The sequence below is a fragment of the Diadema antillarum genome, unplaced genomic scaffold (genome assembly GCF_040938485.1).
Source record: "Diadema antillarum isolate AM-2024a unplaced genomic scaffold, OU_Dant_1.0 scf00000201, whole genome shotgun sequence".
Lineage (NCBI taxonomy): Eukaryota > Metazoa > Echinodermata > Echinoidea > Diadematoida > Diadematidae > Diadema > Diadema antillarum.
In genome coordinates, this window is record NW_027271090.1 from 2,888,114 (window position 1) to 2,908,702 (window position 20,589).

A 20,589-nucleotide genomic window follows, 5' to 3' on the forward strand; every position below is an offset into this window, starting at 1 on the left:
CGAATGTTGACTTGGAGGAGGAAAACCCTTATTCCCTCCCCCTTCCCATAATATGAGGGGGAGAGGTCGTTTTTCAACAATGAGTAAGACCTACACCACTATAGAAGCATAGCAGTATTCTAATTCGTATGTGACACCCGTGCAGTCCTACAATAGAAACTCATGATATAAATACTGGTTTCCGAAGTCTTACCTGAGATTTAGCCATGCAGTGTTCTCTTCCTCCATCTCGTCCCATCATCTTTAAATCAGCGTTGAGCACACGCCAAACCAGACTCTTAGCTGACCATGCAGAATGACTGTTAAGCTTGAAGCTGATTCGAGCGAAAGACAGAAACTCGCGCTGTCATTATTTTATCGCTATAACTTCAAGATATGCACTGTTTACGGAGCATTTAGTCTATACGCAGAAATGTCGCAAAATGACAACGACCCATCATCGTGGATTCATTCATATCTTGCCCAACTCTGAGATCGCTACGAAATCAAGCAATCAGTAGACAGCTGCCTACTTTTAAATAACCGTACTGTTTTGAGGCATTTTGCGTGTGCGTGTGTGCGCACATTACCTCCCACTCACGAATAAACTGCAAGGGTAGTGCGCGATCGATAAAGCTTTGTAGTGAAACTGGTCAGGGTTTTGTGTGACGATCGATTCTAAGTTGCTCTCTTTCCTATTTCATTCAAATTCTTGATCCAGTTATGCAACGAGGCGATTCGTCAAGAGAAGTGTTTTTATCTTCACACTTTTCCGATCTACAAGAATACGCAGTATGTTGCGGTATGTTTTGAAGGGTAAACACGCAAATAGTAATGTTAGTTTAGATTGTTTCCCCAAAGTCTTAGGATGTGATCAACAATTGGTAAACCAGGAGTGACATAACATTATCATATTTTATTCTGTCATGGGCATATCTGTATTGGCAGACAAGAAAGCGTACTGTGGATAGTTCGTATTTGGAGCGGCAAAAAGTATCAATGAAATTGATTTGAGGAAAAAATAAAACTCAAGTTGTTGTTGTTTGTTTGATTTTTTTGCAGTCAGTATTCTAAAAAGCCTATCCAACATATCCATTGCACCTATGGCCTGTCAATAATTACAATCATTCATGGTTGACTCATAACTATTGTAAACTTTATCGCCTTTTTTATTTGTTATTACTTTGTTTTATTGTTGTTGTTGTTGACGTAATTGCTTCTTTTTTTCTCTCAAGTCCTGTGACATTCGTTAAAGGAGACGCATGATTATTCTCCCATAAATTAGTCTGATATAGTTCTAGCAGGCACGCCACATATCAAAGTAAATAACCATCGAATAAAAAAAAGAAAGAAAAAGAAAACGATTGGAACTTGAAAAAAAAAATTTAAAAAAAAACTTCCTTCGGTAATTGCTCTCAAAGCGGATTATTATGATTATTGTTGTTGTTGTAATTGTCATTATCATTATTATTATTATCATCATCATCATCATCATCATCAGGGTCGTTATTTGTGTCGTCGAACCCACCAACATCTCTATCCCATTCGTCACTGCCCTCGTCGTTCATCATCAACCCTCACTATCGTGTATTAATCGCTTTACTATCATTAATGATCTCCAATTACCCTTGAAAAGGCTATACTTTCTTAGCAAAACAAATTTGCAATAGAATATCAAGTCAACTAGGATTTTGAAAAGTCAAAGTTGTCTATCTAGATATCCTTGTCCCCAGATTTTCCTTGTTTCCTTTTCTTGTTTCTTTTGTTTTCTGAGAAGACTTTTCTTTCGATTACTCATAATTATTATCGCAACAAGGCGTACCAGTGGATCTGTCCAAACTGCCCTCGGCGGCTGGTTGAGCATCGCCGTCACTTACTAGTATGCAGTTTCCATCAGTCACCTACACTCTTAAAAAGAAAAAAGTAAATCAATATTTAAAAGGGGCGAGGAGTGACAGCGTTTTTAAAATGTTGTATTCACCCTTTTATCCAGCTGAATCCGACAGTTAGATGTGCTTGATACAGCAAGAAAAGGGGTGAATAGAACATTTTTAAAACGCTGTCACTCCTCGCCCCTTTTAAAACGCTGATTTACTCTTTTCTTTTTAAGAGTGTACTGTCCGTGATCTGAGCAGATCACGATGTATGAAAAACCTTCAATCAAGTCATGGTCATGCTACCTCAATAGCGCCATCTATTGCTAAGTGACGCCGTCATCCTTTTCACGCATGCTGTAGATAATTGTACACACAACATGGGGAGTAGAAACGATGGTTGGTGGCTGGAAGGGGGGGGGGGGGTTGCAACCCCCTCGATCCTCCTCCCCCCCCCCCCCCACACACACACACACGGGTACAAGGGGTTGTATGTTCTATCGTGTGTTCATCACCACATTGGCAACTTCTATCCCCGCTGTCTTCTAGATAGACTCGATTTCACCATCAGATCTTGGTTTTCTACCGCCCATCGTTTCGCGTCAGTGGTCCCAGTTGAGAGAAATTGAAATCACTCGGCACTTTCAAAATCTTGAATCGTATGTATTTGCTTTAATTTCAGAGAAATCAACTGTTTGTAATAGCAAGGAGGGTACCATTACGAGGAAACGAGCGAGGTAAGAGAAACCTTCTTATTGCTGTTGTTGTTCCCTCGACTTGTCGCATACAAGATTTTCCACCCAAACATAATGTGGGTACATAGAAATAGCAAGGCTGTGGCCGATTCAGACATGCACAACTATAAAAGGTACACTCTTGCCTTCTGGGTTAATTTTCCTCACTTGACCTGTAGCAGGATCATTAACAAGCCCAGTGGTAGCTATCTATATTTCAGTTTTTATTACACGCAAATGGTGGAGTATGACGTTGACGTCATTTTCTCGGCTAATTTGCATAAGAACAATGTTACTTCGTGAAAGAGGTATAAGCATTCACTTACCCTTCTTATTGGATAACCATTTTGGCGTCCTTTTTGTAATAATTTCATCTTGACTTCAGTTCAATTCAATTTAATTCAATTCAATTCAATTCAATTCAATTCAATTCAATTCAATTCAATTTAACCTAATTTGATTTAATCTTGCTCTTCTCATCACTTCAACACTGTAAAAATTCAATGGGATTTCTCATGAACTTGTAGCAAAAGCAATAGCGTAGTAAGTACTAAAGCAGATGAGCGCCCCCAAACTAGTCAAAACCTGGCGAGTCATCATCATAGTGTAACAATTCTGGCTGCTCGTTTTACCTCTCAGGGCAACAGGCGCTGAGATTCTGCAGGCATTTGTATGAATGCCAGCAGAAACGAATCGTTCAACTAGGAATTTTAAACCTGTCCCGTAAGGCATACACTGACGAGCGACACGAGCATACGGTAGCTGAAGAGGCGATCATTAGAGTAACGGTAGGGTGTGACGATCTGACTTGGTTTCTGTGTAGAAACGTGACAATGTAGTAAGGTGGAAAGTTTGAGAGTCGTTTGTGTTTCATCCGTTACGCTTTTGTTATATACAGTTTGGAATAAAGATGACCACCAAATAATAAATAACGCAGCAACAACAACACAAACAGAAACAGTTTGATATAACGGCATAAACGAATAAAAACAAAGACAGCGATTAAGAAAAAAAAAATCTTGCTCAATAAAACGAGACAATGAATTTCCGTCAGAATCTATGGTAGTACCTTAGGTGATATTTGGTTAATTCGTTTTCCTTGGAAAAAAAAGTAAGGAAAAACTCTTTAAAGATCAGGAACATTTCGTAACAGGGGTGTTTTCGAAACTGTTCTAATCACGACACAGTATTAGCTAGGCTGCAAATTTATGGTGTTCTGCGCGTACTGGATTTATAACATGGTTTTCATCGTACAGATCAAACCTCAAACGATTTAGAGTGTATGACAAATCTCAGTGTGAGTCAGAAATCATGATACCAAGTTCCACATGGATCTATAAGAGGCCTTGTAAATTCTTCATTAGTACGTCACGGGCTTACAAAAACCAACAAGTTCTCTCTCACACACACGCACCCACACACACGCACACAGACCAATGTGTACTATGTTGGTGTCGGCTGCACTCCCGGTTTTTGTTCGCATCGAGATGAATGTCTGTAATGCTATCGTACGCCCAGTTGACTCCACGCCCGATCGTACTGGCGTAGCTAGTTCGCCCTCCCATCGCTGCTACCGACGCGCAATGCACTGAAAACTTGGTGACGAAGTAAGGTGCACGTACGTGCGATACGCTCCCTCTCTCCCTCTCGCTCTCACTTTGTAACCATGCCACTCACCATGGGACTGTAGTCGTGACTTGGTTAAGCATTCTGAAAAGCTAAAGCCTCGAGGATTTATTGCCGCAATATCTTCCTCTGTGGAAGTTGACAACATGACTGGATAATTTTTTTTTTTTTTTTGCGGAAGACATAAAAAGAAGAAGAAGAAGAAAGACTTCCAACCGGATTTTGACGCTTCCACTGGATGACAAGGGCAGAGGGGAAAAAGAGAAAAGAAAAACGCATATCTCCATCAATGAGGCTTGCTTTCAAAGTTGTCGAGGAAGAATCGCCTGAGCATTGTCAGCTTCGCTCCATCTGCTCCATCCTGGTGAGATAATTTATTCATCCGTGACGAAGAACTCCTTGAAGAGAGATACGTTTTTATTTTCTCTTTGGCCTGCCATACTACCGTGCTCTCCGTTGAAAAGAGGATAACGATTGCCAAACTATCTCGTTGGCATCTTGATTGCACCTTCCCTCCTTTTGTTTTTATTTTGTTTTTGCGAGGCGACAATACATCGCGGGAACATCTGTGTCAACGAGCCGAAGGCCAATTGGACCTGCAGTAAAAATGATGCCACGAATTTGGCGCCTCCAATAACATCGTCTGCTCGCCAACAAGGGATAAACGAAAGGCTCGAAGTGCACGAAGGGAAAACGGTCCGAGGACCGGAACATTGAGGCGACTGTCGATCAGTTGTCTTGAGTCGGTCCGTCATTGATCATTTGTTTTTGATGTCGAACCTCCACCGAATTCTACGCAGTATCAACTGATCTATATTATGTTGCGACCAAGAAAGTTGAAAAGTCAGAAGACCCTATGAGCCTCAGGGGTTAACATCACCTGCTAAATTCGATGAAATCAATAACGCGATTTCACATACGTGGATAAATTTCTAGGAAACATGACATCTTGTTGAGCTTGCAGCAGTCGAAATAAGTATCTAAAATGGATGAATGAAAGGAGCGCGTCACCAGTTGTCTTGAAAAGTCACACGACAAACACGACACAGTTTTCTTGCCTCATTCTATACCGCAAACGAGATCTCGTTACCATGGAGAGGACAGTATTGGCGGTGATTATGGTGGTGTGTCTCTCGAGTATCACCCCCCTGGGATTCCTACCAACGGCCATGGGACAAGTCCAGACAGAACAGTCGTCTGATCTTAATGGTACCATCACGTATCCACCAAATACAGCGTTTGCTTTTAACTCTTCACTGCCATCAAGTGAACCTCCGAACAAGGTAAAAATAAGATACAGTTTGTACTTAATGATGATTCTAAAATCTATGCATATATGTTTCATCCCTCTGTCTATCTTTATAACCCTTCATCTCTCCCTCTCTCTCTCGTGTATGGTAGATATGTATATATATATATATATATATATATCATAGGCGCCGGAAGTGGGGGGGGGTGGCCGCCCCCCCCCCCAATCCAAAAAGTGGGGGGGGGGCAAAACGCATTTTTGCCCCTCCAAAAAGCCCCCCCCCCCCCAAAAAAAAAAAAAAAAATAATAATAATAATAAAAATAAATGATTAACAAAGAAAATGAAATAAATATGTATATACAAGTATATGAATAAAAGGGAAAAAATATGACTACAAACGGCAGCTTTTGAACTGTAGAATGTCAAAATTTTCAAGCTCGCTCGCTTCGCTCGCTCGCATCCAGCAGTTGAGCCCGGTGCGCCTCCCCCTTAATTTCTAAAGCGAAAAAAGTAGCTACGACGGCAGTTGTTGGACTCTAGAATGTCAAAATTTTCAAGCTCGCTCGCTTCGCTCGCTCGCATTGAATCGTTATGCCACTCTCCTAACGTTGCTGCCAGTAATTGCGAGCAGTTGCGCCCGATGCCCCCCCCCTTAATTTCCAAAGCGAAAGATATAGCTACAAACGGGAGTTTTTGGACCGTAAAAATGTCAAAATTCTCAAGCGCGCTCGCTTTGCTCGCTCGCATTGAATCGTTATGCCATTCTCCTAATGTTACTGCCAGTAATTGCCAGCAGTTGCGCCCGATGCGCCGCCCCATTAATTTCCAAAGTGAAAGATATAGCTACAAACCCCAGTTTTGGGACTGTAGAATGTCAAAATTTTCAAGCTTGCTCGCTTCGCTCGCTCGCATTGAATCGTTATGCCATTCTCCTAATGTTGCTGCCAATAATTGCCAGCAGTTGCGCCCGATGCGCCCCCATTTATTTCCAAAGCGAAATATAGCTACAATTAAAACTCCAGTTTTGGAACTGTAGAATATCAAAATTTTCAAGCTCGCTCGCTTTGCTCGCTCACATTTTATTGTTATGCCATTCACCTTATATGTTGCTGACAGTATATAATTTGTCGATCGTTTCACACCGTCATTCCATAATCCATGTAAAGGAAAACTTACAATGTTGCTGAATGACTGCGTTGTTGAATGTATCACATTCCGTAATGTATTGTAGTCCCATTATTGCTCACGTACACACGCACAAGCATACAGACCGTCAAAATTACTTTATGGTTCCCCCCATGTTTCGACCCACCGTACGCCACTTTACATATATATATATATATATATATATATATATATATATGTGTGTGTGTGTGTGTGTGTGTATGTGTATGTGTATATTGTGTAACATATGCATGGTCTAATCTTGAGCCCCCTCCAATGTTTGCCCCCCCCCCCCCCCAATCCAAAACTGCTTCCGGCGCGCCTGATATATATATATATATATATATATATATATATATATATATATATGTATATATATATATATATATATATATATACATGTATATATATAATATTGTATATATTGACACTAGCAATGGCTTAAATTTGAACATGGCAGCCCGAAAGCCCAATTAGAATGGTTGCAACTCAACATCGCAGCCACGTCTTCCGTGCAAGTTTTGTTGCCAACACATACATCTATATCTATATCTATATATATATATATATATATATATATATATATATATGTATATATATATATATATGTAAACCTATTAAGTCTATCAATTAAATTGGCTCAGTGGATAACACCACGGGTTGTCAATCTTGATGTCACTGGTTCGAATTCCCTTGCAGCAGCGGCTGTGCCTCGGGCGAAGCAAGGCTCTTCAACCTCAATGTCTCATACGTCCTTTGATGGGGACATAAAACCATCGGCTGATCGTTGACAAGCAGCCGTTGCTTCCTTTCATAGCATCCGCGTGTGTAAAACCTGATCATCGTTCAAATCGTGATTTAAATCAAGTATCTAAATCTGATAAGTGCACTGTATCTGACATGCAAATATCAGTAAAAATCGCTGTGGAAGGGCACAGACAAAACTCATAATGGGCTTGATGGGCCCTGTGCACCTGGACAAGAATTAAAGTATTACCTGAAGGTATGTGTGAGTGGGTGTTACATAATTATGGATATTTAACTTTGACGTCAGTGAGGGGAGACAAAGTTGCGTGTTCGGGAGGATATGCCTATTTCTTGATGATCTAATGAGGGGTGGCAACCTTTCCTAAACAAAATTAGACACATTGTGAGCTCTCTGAGAAGATTAAGTTGTCATGATTACATCAACTGTCGTTAGTGTACTATGCAGTGAGTAATCATTAGATGCGTCAACCAGATGTCACTAATCCGTCGTGATAGATAATGATGACTGTCCGAACACAAAAAAGTATAAAAATTATGTCAGAAACATACACAATAATGTCACGTTTATCTAGGACCTATAAAATATCCCAAAATAGCTGCCTGTTTCTTACGCTGTGTGACAGCGAAACTTCCTGTCTAATTTTGTATAATGAGATCGACCGTGACGACGAGGTGATGACACTTGGGGCAACTTTCACCAAGCTTTAAAATCAATCCTAAGTTCAATTAACAGATCTTAGGCACATTTTTTTTTATCCTCGCTGGAAGTTACAGGAACTGTTTCACTAAGCCATTTGGGAACAATATCTTGCGCCCACCTTGGCACGTTCTAAAAACGTCTTGAATGCCTGTATTGTAATCCTTCCAACTAGGACTGATCTGAATCTTTCCCAACTTTAAGTTCATTGTTTGGCTCGATATAGTTCCCACGTTAGTGAAATAGACCCCAGCACCCATAATGAAAATGACAACGATGAACAGTATGACAGAAATGTTGACTGTGTAACTAATTAAACTGCCTCTGTTGGGCAATTGTTTCCGTGTATGCGAAACCATTATTATTTCATTATCAATCGCGAATTTGAAGACGCCATGGAGAATTAAATAATAAAGTTATAGTCAGTAGCATGCACGGATAATTTTTTTCTTTCTTAATCCCAAATAGTATCTTCTTTGGATGTAATAAGCTGCATGGATCCTCTTCCAAATTCGTTCTTCTTTTTTTAATTGAAGTATATAAAACCATCATACAAAAAGTAAATGTTCATATAGTGATTAATATACATAACTGGTCAACAATCAGAGCAGAGAAACATTTAAAAACATGAATGCCTATTTTCCCGTTTTTAGAAGCTATACAGGGTGTTCTGTTTTTTTTTTTCAAACGAACAATAAAAATGAGGTGATGAAATAAAGGTTTAACATTTTGAAATTTTGTTTGCCGTTATCATTATAGCTCTCCAAGTGATAGGTGTGTTTTTTGCGACCATAATGCAATCATAATTATAGCAAGCCACGTGTCATTGGTGTCATAAACCCACTCGTGTGTTTGGCCGTGTCCCAAATACACTAGGTGTGACTGCCGTGTCGTGTGACTAGGTGTATACATTCACCGTGACTTCGCAGTCACACCTGCTTTCAAGAAACACTTTTGAGGTTTGCGGTTAGTAACGTGTAATTCAAGATCGCGACGCTTCTAAAAAGAGCAGATTCACTCCTAGTACTTCGTCAATACCTTGTTTGTGATCGTTCAAATATAGGTCGTTTTAAAGGTGGTAAGACTAAGGGTTAGTCATAATCTGAGTAGGTATGATACACTAATTAGTGCAGTGCAAGAAAAATTGATTTACGGAATGACAGAAGGTTTGTCAGAATTGGACACCGAATTAAAAAAAAAAAATTATGAAATGTGAAATGTCACGTGTTTTCAACGAATGATGTTACCACATCACAGTTTTCTCATTGGTAAGTTAGTGCATATTACAGAATATCGTTACATCAATTTTTTGGGTCGCTGATCTGGCAACTACAACCTTTCCTGAAAGGTCATATTTGCTACCTTGTTACTTAAGTTAATATTTTGATTTGGAGACTGTTATGTGACCGTACATGAAACAAAACCAATACAAAGATGTGCTTTCTTGAGGACTCGAAGCAGTTAAAATAGGTCAGCCTAGTAAGAGATTATAACATTCGTTTTCTAACATAAAGGAACAATTCTACTTGTATGTATTCTAAAAGTTTAATATCATAAAACGATTGGGAAATTGTTTTCGTTTTGTTTGATTTGCCGTTTTAAAAGAACACTTTTTCGGTCTAACTTAGACTTTCTCAGATTGGATTTAGAGCACGAGAAGCCATTGAAACACTTTTTACTTTCAATTCTATTAACTTTTGACAATTATGATGCTATTGCATTGAAAGTTGATATCAGTCATGTGAATCATGAACAGAGTGTACTCAATGAGTGCGCAAACATTCCTGTTTTTATGATTTGATGATGCCCTTATATAGATGCTGCTATCTTAATATCCTCTTCTTTGTTCGACCAGTCATAGCACAGAGCACCGCAATTGAGATTAAGCACTTGAATATGCTTTAAATTTCAAAGCCTCTTTTTTCAGTACACACTTTTCCAAAGTGTTTTTTTTTCTTTCCAATGAGTAGATGTGTTGGAAATGTCCATTTGTATTGAATGAAATATCATTTTAAAGCTTACAGTCTGCTCTTTCAGAATCTGCTCTTAACTGAAAACCCGTGTTTGGCGACCTTTTTTGATGATTTTGTGATGCAGAGTTACATATAACATTCATATTGAATTTTATGCCTAACAAAAACAGAAATTCAGCGAAGATTCTGTGTACCTATACAGTTTGAATAAGACTCGTGTGGTGATGACATCATCACTACTTTCTACCAATCTGAGGCATGCATGTGGTTGCGAATGATATCGCCGAGTTGTGGATTCACTGGACACAGTATATACCCTAGCTCTCTTATATCATAATATTTCTGTATTACGGTCAAACCTGTCTATAGCGGCCACCTAAAGGAGATAGAAAAAAAGTGGCGGTTTTTATACATACAAGTGGCTGCTACAGACAGCATCTTTAACGTGACTTTCCTTTCTGAGGGAATTGTTTTTATTAGTCGAATAAAAGTATTACAGGTGGCCGCTATGACGAGTGTATGGCCTCTAAGGCAGGTTTTATTGTATATCAGAGGTCAGACATAAGTGACACCTCTATCATTCTCTTCGTCTGATATTACTATCCATTAAAGCTTTGTCGGTTATCGTGTGAAGTTTGCGTGTCAGCGATTTGTTTCACAGATCCTCGGAGAGTTGCCCGGGTATTTCCATGAGATATAGCATGGTAGTCATATTATGTGGGTGGATTAAAAAGAGAAAACACAAAGCAAAACACAAACTGAAAACGTGGGCGTTATATACTAATTGCGATACAGTGACCTTTTCCATGACATATTGGGCCACCTCATCATGACATCAGTAAACAGTAATCACCCTTATTTCCGTGAAAAGGGGAATGTTCTTAATAGCCCGAGTGTACGTTTATAACATTTTTTTCTTGCAAACCGGTAGATATGATTATGTTTTGAATGCTTGATTAGGCAAGATCCATCTCTTCTATACAGATGGGATTGATTTAATGCGCCTATTGTGCTAGAATGCACAGTATCAGATGCGTAGGAAAACAGTCCTCCGTGAAGGAAAAATAAAGTCCAAACACGGAAAATCAAATACTTGTACCTATAATACGACTCTTCTTTTGTTTAAAGAATGTATCAGAATCGCCGTTGAAATGAAGTATTATGTATCTTCAAGAAATGCAGTTGCACTCATCTTACAGTATGGTGCTGCTTCTATTTATTTATTTGAGATTAGTGATATCTGTCACAATTTATATTCTTGATTATCACTGATGATTTAATACAACTTTACTCTTTTTGTAGATAGTACAGTAAGTAATTCACCCTTATTTTCTTCTTAACTGAATTGAAAACAAAACTTCCTACCAGTATTTTCCAAATTGTTTCAATGTCAACTGTACACGATTCAGTAAATCAGCCCCCTTTCCGAAAACTTTGAAGCAAAATAGCTAAAAGAGAAGTAAGCCAGTTCTCCTTTGTCGCTGACTGTAATTCATCGTCATATTTCAAAAACAAAATGCAAGGCACTCGGCAGTAAAGAATTTTAAAAGAATTGATTAACAAAATGCAAGGCATGGCAGCTGTTTTCTCTGACTTGCTTTGTAAAGCGCATGTGATTATTTAAACTTTTACTAAACTAATAATTGACGCAGTCTGATCAAGAAATTGTAATATGGTTCTGAACATCAGTATGCATCTCACCGGATATTCTAAAATTCACTGACAGATCACATTTACATACGAATCACTATTCCTTCACATCCGGTCAAGAAACCAAACACCACCAATAATGATCATCAAATTCTTTGAACAATAGGAGAATTTAAAAGGAAGAAAGGTTTCTGTTTTCTATAAAGAGATTTTGTCCATAAGATGGATCCTGAGTAGTGTCTGTATAATGACAGTAATATTTCAAGAGGGGTTACCAATCTTCTCATAATCTCGATTCTGCTTCCAAGGGAGGAGGTTTTTCATGTTTTTAAGTGAACGACACCTGTGACAGTCCTGGCAGATATGTAGCACTGAGCTATTGAGATACAATCGAATAGACGACTTTCAAGGGGAACTCACATTTTTGGTCGATGATCTAGCGACTGCAATATTTCCTTAATGTCATCATCATCTTGTCACACAAATTGATATTAAATTTGATTTGATGACGATTTTGTGACCGTGCATAACAAAACCTAGTTGTGTTTCCTTGGGGTTTCAAAACAGTTGAAATAGGTCATCCCAGTCAATTCCCCCCTCCCTACCCACCCCACGCTTGATCAAGTTAACTTCGATAAGTAGACTGAATATCATCATCACTATCACCATCATGTCACGTGCATTGCATTGTATGTAATTATGATCATTACTGTTTCCTCAAAACATGTGTGTGCAAATTGAAAATCTATATAGCATTGTTATTTCACATCCCATTTTGATGCACTTACAACCGATATAATCATGGTATCGGTTTACTCTGTCTACATAACAGTCAACCGCAACGTGGAGCACATGTCACTCGTAACCGGTTATGCCTCTTCTTTTTTTTTCCCCTCTAGGGTTCAATTTCAATCATAATGTCAATTTAATTGACACAGTATGAAAGCATAGTTTTGATTTTTGTTTTGGTTTTTGTTATTCAATGTTCTCGATCTCAATCCACATCAAAGTCGAAACGCATGCACACGGTGATTCCGACGAGCTCTTGCTTACATCGTCACATCAGCACGTGCACGACATTCAATCAAACCACAGGCTTATTATCTGATTACCTGTTTATTTTAGTGCCTATAGCATCTGTACAGAAAATGTCGACATAATCTTCATATCAAAAGAGTTGTGGTTATTCGATTCGCTGTCACCAGGTGGCGAGGGAGGGGTTGCCGTGAGTGATAAATTTGTCCATTTATAAGAACTCAGTTACGTCTTACTCTTATCTGTTTCATGCGCCTCATTCCCAGTTTACATCACCTTGCCTCGCAGCATGGGAGCAAAATCTAAAACTTTTATCAACGTTTGACGTGTCCTTTGTTTTTGTTTTTAAAGTTGTTTTAAAAGTTTGTTAAGTTTTATCCATCTAATCAATGTTCTACATTTTTTCCACGAAAATCTTCCAGAAAGAGAGAGACAGACAGACAGATAGGATAGAAAAACAAATATATTTAACTTTTCATTTCACCCTCACATCAACATCACAGCCTCAGGCTCAGGCTCAGACAGGCAAATTAATAGTAGTGTGAATAGATGACATCTGTATAACGCTATTGACAGTAGAGTAAAAAAAAAACGAAGAAAAGAAAGTTAAGCTTTCTTTTCTATTACGATTTTTCATCACATTCCAAGAAGTATTGATAACATTATTTTCTCTTACGTGTACCTTGCCGTTCAAAGGAGTTAATGTAATAAGTGGGTGTGAATTCGTGTGCGCAAGTGCACCTAAGTTTATCTCCAGACATACATTTGGCGCGCTTCCTTCAATGTCCTTTCCTTTGTGAGCACCGACTGTTGCCAATTTACAGGTGTTATAAGCCAGCTCGGGTTAGCTCATGGGCACATTGGTACGAATGACCTTTCTTTCCTTTTCTTCTTTTTTTCTCGGTCGGTTAGAGGCATTTAACTCGTTTGCTTGTTTGCTTGTTTGTTGTTGTTTTTTCAGAGCGATATAATGCATTATCAAGCTTTACGCAACAATTTATTGGATTCATCAATCCTGTTCAAGCAAAGGAATGAACTTGTGTAGACCAGATGATGATGATGACGGTAGTGGTGGTGGTGGTGATGATGATGATGATGATAATGATAATGATGATGATGAGGAATCCACAGCATTTGTATCGCGCCATATATCTGTTGTAGAAACATGCAAAGGCGCAGAGTCCCCCTAGTATAGAGGGTTAGCGATTGAATGCCTGGTGAAAAAAATGTGAGTCTTGAGTGAGGCTTATTGAAGTGAGTCAGTTTCACAGAGCAAAGATGGCGAGGAGCGATAGAGGAAAATGTCCGGTCTCCGCATCCCTTGAGATGTGTAATGGGCATCTGGACAGTAAGGCCAGATGTACGAAGGCCAGGGCAAGGCTGATCAGAATGATCCGTCAACTAGCACTTGGGAAAGCGTCCAAATTTCATTTTGCGTTGAATGTATTAATAATCTCTTTATATTGATATTGCCAAATACAACTTCAGCTGTCAGGTGGATGTGCTGGCAAGCAGCATTTATAAGGATTGCATGAATAATCATTACATCGCAGATGCTTATCCCAGCTAGTGAATTTAAAAAACAACATGCCTGTTGGTACGAATGACCTTTTTTTCTGCTCATGCGCAAAGCGGAACTGCGAACTGCCTGTTTGGTGATTGCTTCCTATGTGCTTCGATCGCACAGAAGTCACAAAAATAAGAAGATAGAAAAGCAGGGAGAGACAGACAAACAGACAGACGGAAAGAAGAAGACAGAGATACATGGAGGGAGGGAGAGAAAGAGAGGAAAAGAGAGGGAGAGATTAGAGATTAGCTTTGGCGCTGTAAAAAAAAAAAGAAAAAAAACGGAAGAAGAGTGAACGCACTTCATATTCTTCCACGCATGATCAAAGATCAGCGCGATCTTCACAAGTGTTCCGCTCATCTACATTTTAAAGGTACTCTTCAGCAATGGTTTTAATATTTCAAATCTGAGAAGCACATATTTTTTCCATTCTATCAGTGTGTAATAGGCGAAAAATAAATTGTGTCTTCAAACAAGGGGGATCTGTGAGTGAACAGATTTACTATGCAAATCTATATTCCCCACAACATAATCGTCAGACTGAACCTTTTCTTAAACGCTTTAATACCATGTAGATTTTAGTTCATAGATACCTTGGTAATAACAGTGCGCGTTTAACTGTGAATGTATGATAGTTATCATAAAGAGGGTTTCATTACCACATTGACTTTCTCTAAACACATTTGTTGAAAATTTTACTCATTTTTGTTTTTGGTTAAGACGCCACAATTCCAAATAGTATATCTTTAAAAGTGACATCGAAAGCCCAGAGAATCTGATCGGATTAGCGTGGAAACTGGAGCGTGATTTGGCGATCGTCTGCGATACCCACTACGATCCAATTTCTCCACCGTGATAGCTGGAGCAGATAGCTATACCAAGAGATAAGAAGAGGAGTACGATGTACCGATGTTTGACATTTGCCATGGGGGTGTAGATCTGGTAAAAGCATGAAAAAAGTTACCAGATGTGCATGTGCATATCTGTAATTACGAAAACCCTGAATCTGAAGAATCTATTAAAAGGCAGAGGCTTTTTTTTGACTTCTCTCACAAGATTTGTTTGATTGAACGTTACTCTGGTGTTCTTTTGATGTAACTCTGTAATTTTACCAATAATGCATGCAATTTTGATATGAGATTGCATTTTCATGAATATTGCTTTATATGGCTTCATAGTAAGAGTGCAATGAACATGATTTAAATGATTGCCGTTAGTATACAAAATGATGCACAGGACAGAGTGGATCGGTGAGAATTGGACTCGCGAGTTTAACTTTGGAACTGCTTAAACCTGCGAGCGCAGCGAGAGGGCTTTAGACTGTTTCCAAAGTTAAACGAGATCATCCGATTCTCACTGATCCACGAAATAAACCTGTGCATCATTCGTTATATAAAACGAGCCCGTAAATTAATGAAATTCAACCTTTTTCCCCATCAAGCTCCTCCGGTGTATACACCTATACAATGCTATACACGGCTTGAGCCATGCGTTCGGATTTTACCGGGCGCATGGCTCCGTGTGGATCAGTATAAAAATCAATGCATGATAACTGACCAATCAGATTGCAGAGATTCTAAAGCCCATTTTATAAGATAAAGTGATACAAGAACGGAGGACTGGTGAGAGCTTCAATTTCTACACGGGATTCGTCGTGGTGATTACTACATTTCTCTCTCTCATGCAAGCATACACACGCACACATACACACGCTTTCTCTGTCTTACACTCAGATACTCACATATTAAGTCACACTCACACACACACACACACACACACAGACATTTGTTTTCTCTGGTTATCTCTTTCATTTCATTTCATTTCATTTCATTTATTAAGTTTCCACACAAATTATAGTGTTGTATACATCCACAGATATCAATGAAAAGTAACACACACTTTGCAAATTCAGCATATGAAGACTATGTTATTTCTTGCACACATACAGTACACACACCCTCACATACACATCCTTGCACACACACACACACACACACACACACACACACACCAACCATGACATACACACTATCCTTTCTAAGTTCCTAAGGATTCCCGAATCTCGCAGAGATCGGTTCTCCAAGCGCCGATTTCCGTGATTAAAATTAAATGTGATTCACATCACTTAATATTCATCAAAGAGAGTGTCTAAAGAGTGTAAGTTACGGACCTGTAAGTTATGACTGCACAGTGTCAGAAAGAATACTGATGCCACGGGAGAAATTATGCAATATTTCTTATGCATCTGCTGAATGGGTTATGTCCATGTCTGAGAAAGCATGATGATGTGTTTGAAATGAAAGCCGGGGAATAAGACAGCCAGTCTATAGGAATTGATAGGGTTGCTGCTAATCAGCGACGTTTCAAATTGATTTTCAGCCTGTCTGCTGCTTTGCCTTATAATGTATATCTCTCTCTCACAGAAGTAGCGGTGGCTACCAAAGTGAAATTGACCATCAGAGATTTGTCATATAATATTTAAGAGGTAATCTTCTCAGTTTAACGAGAAGAGAGCTTCATTCGTTGGAAGGCCTCAGCAGTATGATTATATTTAAGTTCACCGAGGGGGCTGTAGTTCACTTTGGCCGTGCGACTTAAAGAGAACATACGTCCCTACAGTAATACACCATTCCAACGAAATTCTATAAAACCTCAAGACCAGTGGAACAGACATGACATCATGTACTCATCAGCTGTAAAGTAGTTTTGGTGTAATTTAGCTGATGGAAGGTAAATGACTATGAGTCATGAGTAAGAAATGATATATCAAAACTTTTTCAGTCGTATCAAAACTTTTCGATATCAAGAACTCTCGAAATTTACATTCTTTAGCATGATATTCCATGCCAAATTTCACAGTTCTCTATTATTTTTTTTCATACTTGGCATATTTGAGTTTTGAATTTTAATACACATTTCATATGAAAAAATATTGACATTTTCAAAATTCAATTTGAAACGTAAACTTAACTTTTTATTCATTGGATTTTTTTTAAATGCAAAGCTGCTTTCATCGTTTTGAAACTTAATGCCAATATTCCCTGAACAAAATATAAAGAAAGATAAAAAACACTGCTTCCATCACTGAAAGCAGGCATTCACTGTGGTAAGATGAAAATAATGAACAAAGTATAAGCAGATGAACAAAGCTGTCAGACCTTTGGACAGAACCAAATCTCAACGCGACTTAAAATGCCCTACAGGCACTTAACGAGCATTAGGAACGTGCTGTAGGAAGCCATTCATAACTTGCTACCTGATCCTATCTGCTGACAAGCTTCTTTACGGGTTTTGCTATTCTGTTTCGCAAAGGAAACGTATGATGAAAACGCAGTGGACTTTTCAGGGGAGTGGCTATAGGAACGAGACGGGAGGGGGGGGGGGGGGGGGAGGGGTCTAGGTTGAGATCTGTCTCACGGTTACAATACCCGGCCATGCACCGTATCGAAATCGCGCCCAAGCAGTGCTTTCTTGAATCGATCACTGTTGTATCACATTCGATGTGCCTAGAACATCGCCATGAAGACGACTTCAAGTGGAATGACGAAACATACCTCTCGCCATTAAGTTTAAACTGAGTAGCCTTTATATTTATTGTATATAGCAGCAGGGGTAGATAGGGATAACTAGACCCTTTAGATAGTCCGGAGATAAAGGAATCAAACTAGAATAGTTTTAGATTTTCTATTTGTATTTGTTGAAATATCAATTTAAGAAATAAATAAATCATTGAACGATGATATCAATAATAGTAATAATAATCATAATAATGATAATAATAACGGTGATGATAACAATAATAATAATAATAATAGTAATAATAATAAGAATAATAACAATAATAATAAAAATAATAATAATAGCTTTACCTTTCAACCTATGAGAAAAATACATCGCGATTTTCAATTGACGGTACTGAGGAAGGAGTCTTCCATCCTAACACAAGGGAATTGGATCACTTTTTGAAAAGAGCTGACGAAATCTCAACATGTATTTTCCTCGCACTCACTTGCCGAAAACTGCGTGCCACTCGTAAAGAAAGTGCAATAATGAATTATAAACAGATTGGGTTGACTATCATTGTAAACTCCATTAAAAAGAGAGTCACCTCTCTGACAAATTATAGGACAGGTTCCCGCTTGGCTCCGATCTTGGCTCTTTTCTGCTAAAATGGCCTTCGCTCCCCTGGTATTACTGTCAAAAATAATGAGCGGATGCTCCGAATAGAACATGCACTGCGCGCTTGGGGAAAAATTTCGTGAATTAGTAATAATGATGCGCCATCAACGGTAATTACAACTCAGAAGTCTACGGCGTCACCTTCTCCGAATGCGTTGTAAAAAGAAACCTTGGCTCCCCGGGGTATAGCTACCTAGTGCCTAAGCAGGATGAATGCAAAAATAATGGCGTTAAGAATCAAGCATTCGAATGGAAGAGTAATGTGGTTTAATGTTTTGTTGTTGCCTGAATGAGTTTCAAGAAATATGTGAAGCAAAGAGCTCCTGATCGGATATCTCGTCTGTGACAAACCTAACCCAGAACCTTTAACATCAAATGTTGTAACGCTTCGCATACTGTGCGACTGTGTCATTCTAAATGTGTCCGCCATCAAAATGGAATCAGTGAGAGTATAGTGTAGCGCCGTGACAGCATTATAGGATAATGCTTGCTACAAACATTGACAGGTATTCCTTCGGGGAAATAAATCTGTAAAGGTGTAGTCTTTTTTTTTTCAAACTCAGGTTGTACGTCATCCGACAAACCGGTTTTATCCTCCCCACTCCATCTGGAAATCACTGTGGTGTATTAGACAAGATTTTGAACGGTCAAATCATGAAATCGAGTCATGTTAGTCACGTAGATCCACATCATATTCTCTGGACGAGATGTTGCTGTTGTCGTTATTGTTATCATTGTTGTTGTTGTTGTTGTTGTTGTCGTCGTTGTTATTATTATTATTATTATTATTATTATTGTTGTTGTTGTTGTTGTTGTTGTTGTTGTTGTTGTTGCTGCTGCTGCTGCTGCTGTCGTCGTTGTCGTCGTTTCTCACGATGTTCTTGTTGACCTACGCGTGTGAATCATCATTATGGATGCGAAGTATGACCATGGACCTACTACTGTTGGTCCATGGTATAACTAGCTGATAATGCTTTAGGATGATAATAATGGCAAGAAACCTCTGGAAAAAACTTCGCCGAGGAGGCTATGCTGGGCTGATCATGATGAGACATTCGAGTATGATGTCATCATGTCATTATGACATCATTACTTCTCTGTTGCTCAAAATCCTTCATTTACATGTGTTTTGTTTTGTTTTTGTAATACATTTTTTTTTACTTGTATATAGGGATTTTGACGTTCTGACTAACGTTAATGATTCATCTTCATTGATTCTGTTCTATGGTAACTTGTCTTTTTATGTTTAACTTGGTCGCGGAAAAAACAAAAACAAAACAAAAACAAAAGCGCGCGCTCTCTCTCTCTCTCCTTCTCCTCCCCCCCCCCCCTTTCTTTCATCATTATCATTATGTCATACCTCTATGAATATAGTGTATACAATGTAGAAAATGGATAACTGAATAGAATTTCAAGCAACACCAAACCGAAATGTTAAGACAGTATCCGCGTCCTCCCCTCACCTTTCCATTCACCTATACGAGGACTTCTATGGCGCTCCGCCCGTCTCGCCGTCCTTGCAGCGCGCGAAAACCAATCAGTGGGGCAGACGACATAATCGATACCTATATCGGAGACGGCGATAACATCTTCTTCGTTTACCGCGCAACAGCTGAGAGAGCAATATTTGAGACAGAGTATAAAGGCCATTCGAGAAATCAAAGAAAGAAAGAAAGATTCGAAGAATAAGAATAAGATGAGGAAGAAGAAGAAGAAGAAGAAGGAGGAGGAGGAGGAGGAGGAGGAGGAAAAGAAGAAGGAGGAGGAAAAGAAGAAGGAAGAGGAGGAGGAATTTGTATAAGCTGGTAAAAACTTTAAAAAAGAATAAGAATCAGATGATAATGCAGAGGTCCGACTTTGGAGACCTTATACTCTTCACTGAACACTTCCGACATTGTAGTTGCAATTTCGTGCCATCTTTGAGTTGGGGTTAATGAATGATTATAGTTAATTAGACGAACGGATTGGTGGACGTTTCGAATCCCTGAAACCGTTTTTTCAAACTAAGAAATTCAGTTTCTAAGTAATTATAAGGCTTCTTACGTTTCCCCCGATTTTATTTCATCAAATTCGAACTCTCTAATTGGTTAGTA

General features: G+C 38.9%; 1 protein-coding gene across 1 annotated transcript in view; it reads left to right on the plus strand.

Moving 5' to 3' along the window:
- The first annotated feature begins 4,193 nt into the window (after positions 1–4,193).
- The window catches only part of LOC139723834 (uncharacterized), a 126,844-nt gene continuing 110,448 nt past the window's right edge, over positions 4,194–20,589 (plus strand). The window contains exon 1 of the mRNA XM_071635040.1: positions 4,194–5,496. Coding sequence (XP_071491141.1) covers positions 5,203–5,496 — 294 coding nt within the window. The 5' untranslated portion in view covers positions 4,194–5,202. The remainder of the gene's footprint in view (positions 5,497–20,589) is intronic.